General features: G+C 39.9%; 1 protein-coding gene across 5 annotated transcripts in view; it reads right to left on the bottom strand.

The window, feature by feature from the left end:
* The window catches only part of Fam192a (family with sequence similarity 192 member A), a 39116-nt gene that overhangs the window by 6003 nt on the left and 20888 nt on the right, over nt 1–12225 (bottom strand). For all 5 annotated transcript variants that reach the window (XM_008834908.3, XM_017798629.2, XM_008834907.1 and 2 more), the window contains one exon: nt 8705–8769. In XM_008834908.3, the coding sequence (XP_008833130.1) occupies nt 8705–8769 (65 nt within the window). The remainder of the gene's footprint in view (nt 1–8704; nt 8770–12225) is intronic.

Genomic DNA, 12225 nt, shown 5'->3' with positions numbered 1-12225 from the left:
AGGAGACCCCACCAGATGGACTTGAACCAGTGTCCAGTCTATAAAGAGGAGGGTCAACACGGAGGAACCATTTCCTCCATGCTTCCAAGTGAAGCCAGTCATAGTTGAGAACGACCTTTGACTTATCGTCACATAGGCGGAACTGGTAAAAGAAAGGAGCCGGGGCTCCTCCCAAGCCCATGTGACACCTGAGGAACAGATCCTCAAATGACGTCAAGAGTAAAAATAAATTTGTTTATCTGGGCCAACAGTATGGCCTTAAACACCCAAAAGGAAAGTATAACCAAAGATTAAAGGGGCCAATATAATTTTTAAAGAGTCCATATATATAGCTAAAGGCTACATAACAAGCAACAATGCCAATAAGAGATACCTTCTTTTGAGTTGTTGGTCAGGGTGGCCCAAGGGACTCCCAGATAGTAACCCAGCATAGAGCTGGGAAAATAAACAGCAGACCCCAATCTTATCTAAAGAAATATTGACAACTGATTGCTGCTAGATGAGGAACAGCTGACCTTCCTAAAACAAAGACCTCTAGATAGGCTGACTAGATTCACCAGATGGACAAGTAGTGGGGAATGGCTGGGGGTGCCGACAACACAGCGGACAGTAGCAGGGATAACAGAGTATAAGGGCTCTAGTGGGGGGAGGGAGGATATGGGAGGGTGGCATCTGGGAAGTGAGTGTATAGTTGAATAAGATGGTTTGGGATGTTCTGTGTGATACACACACACACACACCAAAAAAACAAAACAAAACAAAAAACCAAGAAATTTTTAAAAATGAATTATATTTGAGGAGGAACATAAAAATTTACGTCATGTTAATTAGTAGAGGTGATAAATATTACCGCTGAAATCTACCTGATGACTTTATAGACATACACAGGTGCCAAGGATCCGAGTGCAACTGGTTATGACTAGTAATAACCAGATACATAAAGATGAGAGATGCATGCACCAATATCTCAGCATTATTAGCAAAATCAATGTCTTTCTGTAAGAAACTATATTTTAAAAAATGAAATGGAGATTTTTTTTTTTTTTTTTGTCTTTTTGAGACAGGGTCTTCCTGTAGTCCCAGATGACCTGAACTCACTATGTAGACCAGGCTGGTCTTGAACTCCTGCCTTTACCTCCCAAGTGCTGGGATTAAAGGTGTGCAACACCACGCCCAGTGAAATGGAGATCTTTCTGAAAATATCAGTTATAGATGAAAATTTTTCAGTCTTTCTTTACTCAATAACAGTTTCCAGAGCAAACATACATGTCTTAATTCAACAGTGAACCTAAAAATTTTATAGCCACTTTTGAAAGACATGTATCTGTGCTCTGGAAACTGTTATTGAATATGTTAAAGCTGTAATGAAATGCTTCTTCTAAAAATTTTTTTTTAAAAAAGTGAAACTTTAGAATGGTATTCCACCCCTTCCTTCCTCTGAATCATTTAATCATTTAGTCACTATAACAACCTGATACGTGGATATTCTTCCCACTTACTGATGAGGAAAGACAAATAAATTGGTAAGGTTATAGGCTACTTAGAGTCTAAAACATTGGTATTGTACTAAAGTGATGCCACAGCTCATTGGAATAGAATGGTCACTGCCTGGGGCTGACAAGGAAACCCTCTTGGGGATTGCTTTCTACTTATGTGCATGTCATCCTGCAAGATACCTCAAGAAAATCAAAAAGGAACATGTGATTCCATGGATATGAAGTCAGGAGTCATTGAAAAATACTGAGTATGTAAGAGTTGATGAGGATACAGAATCAGAGCTCAGGGAGCTGCTAGAGACAAGCCATGTTCAAACACACCAAAAAGCAGAACAGAGCAGACAGTGACTAAGAAACAGAAACAACAGGGTTATAAGAAGGCAACAGCAAACTTGTGCATCAAATGTCACAAAAACTAAGGAATTAATATATAAAGAGCTCTATTAATCTGTTAAAAAAACAAACAAACAATGTATCTGGGGATAGAGCTCAGTCGTTAGAAGTTTGCCTAGTAATGCAACAGGCTCTAGGTTTGATCCACGTACCAAATAAATAAAAACAATCAACTGAAAGGTACACATAAGAGTGGGGCATGGTCAGCCAGGCATGGTGGCACACGCCCTTAGTCCCAGCACTAGGAGGCAGAGGCAGGCAGATTTCTGTGAGTTCAAGACCAGCCTGGTCTACATATGCGTTCCAGGCCAGTTAGGGCTACAGGAAGACACTGTCTCAAAAAACAAAGGCCCCCCCCCCAAAAAAAAAGAGTGGGGCTTGGTCATGCACATCTGTAATTCCAGCACTTGGGAGGCAAAAACAGGAGAAAGTTCAAGACTAGCCAGGGCTACATAATGAGACTCTGTCTCAAAAAAAATAAAAATAAAAATGGTGCTGGGCGTGGTGGTACACACCTTTAGTCCCAGCACTTGGGAGGCAGAGATAGGGCCAGCCTGGTTTACATAGTGAGTTCCAGGTCAGCTGGGGCTATAGGGAGACCATTTTAAAAAGACCCCCCCCCAAAAAAATTGGCGGTAGGGACACAATGAGACAGAGATAAGTCAGTTGGCAAGCAGTAGTGTAGCAAGCTATGTAGCCCTGGGTTTGATCCCTGACACCTCATAAAACCAGGCATGGTAGTGCATACCTGTAATCCCAGAACTTAGAAGGTACAGGCAGGAAGACTGAAAGTAGAAGGTTATCCTTTGCTATATAGAGAGTTTGAGTCCAGGTTGGGCTACATGAAGCCTTGCCTTAAAAAAAAAAAAAAAAAAAAAAAAAAGTACACAGAAGACATGAACAGTTCACAGAAAAAGAAACATGAATTCTACAGACAGTAACAGAAATAATACATTAAGAGGAAATATGTGAGGAACAGCTCAAGGAAATTTGCTAATGACCTACCTTCAAATTTAAATGACTGTTGTAGAACATGGTCCTCTGGGCAAAATTGCCTTTTTAAATTCTACATTCTTTTTCCCCTTAAAATTTTTTTGTATTATGTGCATATATTACTGATTCAGACATTGTTTTTTTTAAAGGCAAATACAAAAATTCAAAGAGCATCCTGGCTATTTCAACCAAAGCAGAACAGTCCTGTCTATCCCTGTGACCCCCAGGGCATCCTTCCAATAAAGGGAAGAGCACTGCAGAAGCCGCAGAAGCTGAGATGCCTGCTGATGAGGCAAGCTGCTTGTCTATACCCCACTAACAAGAGGACCTGCTGAAGGGTGACCCCCCGGGGGGGGCACACAGCATGGGTCTGGCACAGAATATGGCAGAATTCACAATGGGAGTTAAAGGCATTTTACAGAGTTCCATTGTAAATGGCTAATGTGGGGGTGTGTGGATGACAGTAAAAAATCTGATGGTCCTAAAATTTGGGACAATAAGCTATATAATTCAGTCCTTGAGCATTCGTTGTATTATTATTCACCACACAGAATGCTTTTGGTTATCTGGCAGAAATAGTCAGGCGGAAATGAAGAGGCTGAGAATAAAAGGATCAAGTTCAGAGTGCCTACAGAGGGCAACAGCTGGCGTATGGAAGGATGGAGATAACCACAGAACTGTGATGGAGGAATCTGGAACACTGTGACATTGGATGTGCTTAAGTAAAAAGACCAGAACCTCCAATTATCTAGGAGGCTTCAAGAAAAGAGACTGCAACTCTGACAAATTTCATTCCAAAAGCAGTTAACTGTCCAAAGAGAACAAAACGGCGCCCTGTGATCTCACCATTTGGGGAAGTTTCCTGCCAACTCCTGCCTTTGCCGGACCACATTGTCATTCCAAATCAACACAGAAAATAACGAACAGAGAGAATGTTCTTGGAATGCAGGCAGATGCTAGAGTACACAGGCCAACGTGTGCTTTGATGGCTCTGCTCAGGCTTGAGTAGGGGAAGCTGAATCTCTGTCATGGTCAGTTATCTTCTGGAGGACCAGGGCAAATCCTTCCACTGTGGAGGACAGGACTGAAGCAAGCTTCAGGACTAGTCTCTTGTGGGATCTTTCCTCCTAATAAAAGAGGACATTTTTTTAAAAATTAAAAATTTTTTATTTATTATTTTTATGTGTATGAGTGTATTGCCTGCATGTATGTAGATGCGCCTGGGTCATTCAGTGCCAGCAAAGGTTAGCCGCCATGTGGGTGCTGGTAAATGAACCTGGGTCCTCTGCAAGAGCGGCCAGTGCTCTTAACTGCTGAGCCATTTCTCCAGCCCCCAAAAGAGGATACTCTTGGGTATTTTCTGCTAACCAAGGAGCATATTTATTGCCTAACTTATACAGAATACAGGGGTAGGAAGACATTTAGAATGGCAAAAAGCCATATACTCTTTCATTGATTCAATCCAGCAGTTCCTACCACAGAGTGAACATGAAATGTAAGGCGACTGACTTACTGATTGATACATGCTTAGAATTCTTAAGGGTGTGTGTGTGTGTGTGTGTGTGTGTGTGTGTGTGTGTATGTTTACACACATATGTACATATGTAGTATAGTCTTCCTTAGTGTCCTTGAAGGATTGGTTCCAGGTTATACGCCCTACCCATATATAAAAGGCATATATGCTGGGCGTGGTGGTGCATGTCTTTCATCCCAGCACTTGGGAGGCAGAGGCAGGCAGATCTCTGAGAGTTCGAGGCCAGCCTGGTCTACATAGTGAATTCCAGGACAGCTGGAGCTACAGGGAGACCCTGTCTCAAAAAAGACCAAAAAAAAAGCATAGTAATTGCATGACCATGTATATCCTCTCTCATATGCTTTAAAATATTGCTAGATTACTTACCTAATATAATGCCAACAGTTGTCACATACTGCATTATTTAGGGAAAAATGAAAAGATAGCTTGTACATTTTAATAAAATACAAATTTTTCCTTCAATTTTTTTTTCAATTCAGTTAGTTGGAACCACGGATGCAGAACCTATGGGTATACATTTTTCCTATTTAGGCTGCTGTGCTTTAGTAAGTTTCCCATAAATTGAAAAAGATGTTGAATGGGGTCTCTAGAGATGGCTCAGTGGTTCAGAGTACTTGCTGCTTGGGGCTGGACAGATGGCTCAGAACACTGACTGTTAAGAACACTGTTCTTGCAGAAAACCCAGGTTCAAATCTCAGCACCCACATAGCAGCTAACAACTGTCCATAACTCCAGTTCCAGGGGATCTGACAGCCTCTTCTGTCCTCTGTGGGCATTGCATGACACGGGTGCATTTACACACATGCAGGCATAACACTCATACATATAAAATAAAATAATAAATGAAATAAAAAAAGAGTACTTGCTGCTTTTGCAAAAGACCTAGGTTTGGCTCCCAGTACCCATATGGTAGCTAACAACCTCCTACAACTCTAGTTCCAGGGGATCCAATACCCTCTTCTGGCCTCCATGGGCATTCATGTGGTACACACAGCAAAATACTCATATACATAAAAAAAAGTTGCTGATGAACAGAAATTCCTACATAGCAGATCAAAGTGTAAACTGGGCTAACTATTCTGACAATCTGGTTCTGTTTTCTTTTTTTTAATTTTTAAAAAATATTTATTAATTTTATTTTATGTGTATGAGTGTAAGGCTTGCATACAGGCAGGTGCACCTGTGTCGTGCAGTGCCCTCGGAAGTCAGAAGAGGTCGTTGAGTCAGATCCCCTGGAACTGGAATTATGGACAGTTATTAGCTGTCATGTGGGTGCTAGGAGTTGAACCCAGGTCCTCTGCAAGAGTAGCCAGTGCTCTTAACCAACTGAGCCATCTCTCCAGTCCCATTGGTTCTATTTTCTAAATTACAAAATGTGTATCTCCTATCTTAGTCAACAATTTTAGTTCTGAGTATTTAACCTCACTGAAATATTATGCATTATGAAAAATTATGCATGCACAGGGTTATTATTAAAAACAGTATAAAGAAATTATGCAAACAATAAACATCAACAAAAACTTACATGATCCTAAGCTGTTAGAAAGGAGTGACACATGGCCTTCAAAAGAAGAAGCTCTTTTTGTGCAGTTATGTAGTAAGTACAAAAGTAAGTGAACACAAAAACCTTATTATGCAATAAAGGCAAGAGTAAGTTAAATATAACTAAGAATGATTGGAAATATTTACATAAAAAATCAATTCAATCAAGCTTCCAGATGGAATCATTTCAAAGGAAATACAAGATATACAGGAGACCCACAGGACAAAGATGCAGTGTTTTTGCAAATAAAATATAAGAAAATAGAGCTGGGTGTGGTGGTACATACCTTTAAACCCAGCAGTGGGGAGGCAGAGACAAGCAGATCTCTGTGCAAAATTGAGGCTAGCCTTGCCTACATATCAAGTTCCAGGCCAGATGGGACTAAGGGATTGTTGGGATTAAATGTGTGCATATTCAGCTAAAAAGTAAAATTTTTAAAATAAGAAGGGCCAACAGGTTAACTCTGAATTAAAAGACATCAATATATTGCTAAAATGGCATAAAAATAACATTTCCAAATTAATCCAGATTCCAACAATCTCTACCAAAATTTCAGCTGTCCCTCTTGCAGAAACTGACAAGCTGATCCCAAAATTCAGATGGAAATAGAAGAGACCCCAAATAGCCAAAACAATGTTGAAGAAACAAAGCTTAGGGACTCACACCTCCAACATCAAAGCTGACTGCAAAGCTGTAGTGATCAAGACTGTGGTAGTGGTCTAAGGACAGAACCAAAGAGCAACAAAACAGAAAAGAAAATCTAGGACTAAAGTCCTGTATTCTGGTCAACTGACTTTCAACAAGGATGTGACAACCATTCAGTGGAGGAAGGAAAAGTCTTTCAAAAAGTGGAGACAAATGGATTTTGCCACGGAGTAAAGCTGCTCCCCTACTGCATGCCATATACAAAACCAACTCAAAGTGCATCAGACTCGCAGGAAGGGGCTAAAATTACAAAACTATTTGGAAAAAACAGGCATGAAACTTCATGAGCATAGACTACGCAATACTTGACTAGATCTGATACCTAAAGTATAAATTAAATAACTAAAGGAAAAAATAGGCTGGATGTCATCAAAATTAAAGACTTTTGTGCTTCAAAGGGGATTTTCAAGAAAGTGAAAAACATTTCACAAAATGGGTAAAAGTATTTGCAAATCATCTATCTGATAATTGCCTGGTACCCTGAAAACATAAAGAACTCTTATTGCTACTCAACACTAAAAAGACAACCCAACTAAGAATTCTGCTAAGCACTTGCACAAATATTTCTCCAAAGAAAATATACAAATAGCCAATGAGTACTCGATGCTTAATAACATCATTAGTCATTAGGGAAATACAAATCAAAACCACAATAAGTCTGTGAGGAAATACACAGCCAAGTGATATAATTACCTCTATTATTAAAAAGAGCCTGGTGTGTTAGCACATGCCTTTAATTCCAGCACTCAGGAGGCAGAGAGGCAGGCAGGGGTCTGTGAGTTTGAGGCCAGCCTGGTCTACATAGTGACTTCCAGGCCAGCTGGGGCTACAGGGAAACCCTGTCTCAAAAGACGCCCCCCCCAAAAAAAGATAAAAGAAAATCAAACAAAATCTATCAGGAAAACATTGAGATAACTGGGGAAAATGAAAATTAACTTGGTATTTGGTAATTATGAGTATTGTAGATATGATCCAATCTAATATTGAAACTGAACAACAAAAATCCTTTTATTTTTAGAAATACATATTAAAGAATTATGAATGAAATGATATGGTGATTAGAATTTGTCACAAAATATTATACCTAAAGAAGCATAAAAATTGTTCGCACCTCAGTGGTAAGAGTACATGCCTAGCATGCACAGAGCACCACAAAAAGATAAATAAGATCACTGAAGGCTGATGATGGAGGGCATTATACTAGTCTCAAAACTGCTGACCACATTTATTAATATAATAAAGTATTTCTAAAATATACAATTGCATGCACATATGTAGACTAGTTGGATGGATAATGTTATTTCTTGTGGAAATGAAAAGTGGTGTGGAAATAAGAGAGTGTGAGAGGAAGAAATTCTTCACTGACAATCCTTTTTAACAGTATAACCCACCATCCCTGGTGCTCTGGTGCATCCACTAAATTTCTGAGAAAGAACTAAATGTAAGCCCTATTTCATAGATGACTCACTGAGTTTAACTGAGAGTCTCAATCCCATAGGTGGAACTGAAAACAAACTCTTCAATTTCTCATTCATAATCCAGGTCCAAGAACACTCCCCTTTACTCACAATTTCATGCTACTTAACATGGAGGCAGATTTCATCACATGAACATCACCATCAAGGAAAGTAGACTCTTGGACAATGTATTAGGCTCTAGGCTCAATCCAATCTAACCATCAGCAGGGGCCAAGCATTCTACCTCCCACTGGCAGCAAACCAGGTGAAATCAAGAAACTTGACATTTGGCAGAGAAAGAAAAACCCTTTGTGAGCATAGGTCATCTAACCAGAGCTTTGTAAACACTCCTGGAAGACCACCATTGTTATTTATCAGCTCTACTGGTTTCTAACATATTTTGCAGGGCAGTTCACATTTCTTGGGTATAAATCCAGCTTGGTAATAGTATAAATCAGATTATTTATACTATTCAGGCTTGTTTCAAGAGAGATAAATACACTCCTCTACAGATAGTGTAGGCCAGCCCTTCCTGTGGTTCTTGTGCATCAAAGTAAAAGGAAGAACAGAAACGGCCACTCACCTTGAGTCTTGTCATCTGGGCTGGGGTCTGGTTTCAGTCTTTTCACACTATTGCCACTCTCTGAGCTGTAACAAAAAACATGGTGATATGAGCTATGCCAATCTTAAGATCAATGCTTAGGGAACTGGAACTTCAGAAACATTTACATGAGTCTGGGGCAGTCTCAAGGAGCTGAGATGATCTGAAATGAAAAGCTTTCATTTTGGTTCCTAATCTCTTTCCAAATATAAAATTTGTTAGAAAAAGAATTTAACCTCCTGACAAATCCAAGGGCAGGGCATACTGTAAACTTTTGCTTTTTGCCATCTTTATCATTCAACTTGGATAGAACGACAGATGGATTTCAAGAATATTTTCACATGTTCACAAATGCCAAAAATTGATTATATCATTAAAGAAAATATCTTTGATGACATGCAGTCACCCAAAAGATTTTCACTAAAACAACACCTAAAGATATACTTCAATGGGGAAGGACATTTTTCCAGAAGGAAACCTGGCAAATACTAAATCAGTATCTCATATATATGGGCCAGGGTCTAATTTGTGGCATTAAACACACTAAAATTCTTCAATAGTAGCAAACAAGAAGAAGACAATGAACGGAGCACAAGACTTTAAGGTTCACTGTTTGGGTTTTTATTGTTTGTTTCTATTTTTTAAAAGATTTTATTTTTATGTATGTGTATGAGTCTGTGTCTGTGTTTTTGCCTATGCCTATGTGTGTGTAGATGTCCTCAGAGGTCATTCAAGAACAATGGATCCCCTGGAACTGGAGTTACCAGCAGTTGTGAGCCATCTGATGTGGATGCCAAGACCTGAACATCCTCTGGAAGAACAGCAAGCACACTTAACCACTGAGCCATCTCTCCAGCCCTTTTTGGGTTTTCTGTGGTGCTGAGGATTATACCCAGAACTTCATAATACTAAGCAAGTGTTTTACCAGTGAACTACAGCCCCAGTCCAAGGTCTTCGTATACTTGTGCTGGGAAGTATGATAGCTTTTTAAAAGGTTTTGCTGAGTACCCCTGATAAATTTCAAGGCTAATCACTGAAAGAATAGAAAAAGTATATATAAATCCAAAACAATAGAAATAAAATATTTTAAAGTCTTTTGTTCATTTTCTTCCAAAAGCAAGCACAAATTTTTAAAATTTTATTTATATGTATGAATGTTTTGCCTGCATGTATATAATTATACCTGTATTGTGCAATGTCAGTGGGGACCTGAAGAGGGCATTGGATTCCCTAGAACTGGAATTATAAACTGTTGTTAGCTGCCATGTAGGTGCTGGGAACCAAATCCAGGTCCTCTACAAGAGGCTCATAATCACTGAGCCATCTCTATAACCCCCAAGGACAAATTTCTTTTTTTTGGTCTTTCTGAGACAGGGTCTCCCTGCAGCCCCAGCTGTCCTGGAACTCACTATGTAGACCAGGCTGGCCTTGAACTCACAGAGCTCTGCCTGCCTCTGCCTCCCAAGTGCTGGGATTAAAGGCATGTGCCACCATGCTGGGCCAGGACAAATATTTTTAAAAAGTAAAAAGGAGGCTGGGGAATGTAGCTCTGCTAAGAGCAATGCCAATGTATGCATGAAGCCCTCGGTTCAATCTCAAACACAGCATAAATCAGGCATGGTGGTTCAGACCTGTAATCCCAGCACTTGGAAGGTGGAGGCAGGAGGATCAAAGTCCAAGATCATCTTTGGCTATATAGTAAATCTGAACCAACCAGGGATACAAAAGACTCTAAACACGTAAAAACTTAACCGAAGAAAAATAAATCTAAACTTGAAAGATTAAAAGTAGAAGGATGAATTAAAAGAGGCACCAAGGCAAACACCAGCATAAAAGAAGGCTAAGGTACCTTCACAACCATTTGGAAAACAGACTTTATGACCAAAAGCCATATAAAGGTAAGTGTTACTTTATAATGAATAAAATTTTATTCACTATGAATAAATAACAATTATGAACATATGCATTTAATTGAGGAACCTTAAACATTCAACAGAATTAGGAAAAGAAATCACTACAGTAGAAAATTTCAAAATGTTTCTCTCAAGCACGGATAGGGCAAGCAGATAAAAATTTAAGCACTATGAGGAACAAGCTCTATTTTACTCCTACATAGAACAGAGAAATAACAATTACAAATATGGGGCGGGGGGAGGCTAGGGAGATGGCTTTAGTTAGTAAAATTCTTGTCACACAAGCTTGAGGACCAGGGTTCTGATTCCAGGAACCATGCACAACATTTTATTTATGGAGCTGGAGAGAGGTCTCAGTGGTTGAGAGCACTGGCTCTCCTGGGTGTGAGGGCTCCTGAGTTTGATTCCCAGCACCTACGTGGTGGCTAACAGCTGTTCATGAACTCCAGTTCCAGGGGATCTGATGCCCTCTTCTGACCTCCGAGGGCACTGCACGACACAAATGCACCTACCTACATGCAGGCATTACACTCATACACATAAAACAATTTTTGTGTATGAATGTGACACTGGAGTTATGAACAGCTGTTAGCCACCACGTGGGTGCTGGGAATCAAACCCAGGTGCCCTGCAAGAGCAACCGGTGCTCTCAATCACTAAGCCATCTCTCCAGCCTCTAGCAACCATGTAAAACTCATGTGGTGATGGTGGTGGTGGTGGAGATGGAAACAGGCATATCCTAGAGCACACTGGCCAGCCAGTCTAGCCAAATCAGTAGGTTCAGTGAGACCCTGTCTCAAAAAAAAAAAAGGTGGAATGCAATTGGGGGAGACACCCAGTGCTAACCTTTGGACTCTGTAATGCACACAGGCACACACACGCACACATATATGTAGAGTCAGAGGCGGGTATGAATATAGATTCTCCTCAAACTTATTAACTCCATGAACAAGTAACATAGTCTAAAGCCTTTTCAAAAGAATCAGGATATACAAACCACAATGCAATTAAGTTAGAAATCAATAAGAAAAGATAAATACATATTTCATAGCCTCTAAGATACAACAGATTATAAGGTGTTAGAATGTGTGTTCTGCCAGGCATGGTGGAGCATGCCTTTAATCCCAGCACTCAGGAGGCAGAGGGAGGTGGATCTCTGTAAGTTCAAGGCCAGCCTGGTCTACATAGTGAGTTCCAGGACAGCTGGGGCTACAGGGAGACCCTGTCTCAAAAAAGAAAACAAATGTGTGTGCTTGGGGCAAGGGGAGGTTAATTTTAGAATCAAGTGAAATATGGGCAAGTTACCTCAATACTAAAAATTTTAAATATATTGCTACATTATTCCTGAATTAAAGAAATTGTAATGGAATTTTTAAAAATTTATTTTTATTTTATGTGTATGTATATAATGTCCACATGTACTTAAGTGCAACCATGTGTGTGCAAATGCAAGGAAGACAGAAGGCGGCACTGGATCCCCTGGAACTGTAGTTATGGGCAATTACTAGTTACCATGGGGGTGCTGGGAACTGAACCCAGGTCCTCTGGAAGGCCAACCAGTGCTCTTAACCACTGAGCCATTTCTCCAAG

Source organism: Nannospalax galili, unplaced genomic scaffold (assembly GCF_000622305.1).
Source record: "Nannospalax galili isolate Female #2095 unplaced genomic scaffold, S.galili_v1.0 scaffold957, whole genome shotgun sequence".
In the NCBI taxonomy this organism is placed as follows: Eukaryota; Metazoa; Chordata; class Mammalia; order Rodentia; family Spalacidae; genus Nannospalax; species Nannospalax galili.
The sequence above is the reverse complement of the archived record's forward strand: the minus strand, read 5'-3'. Positions and strand labels throughout refer to the sequence as shown.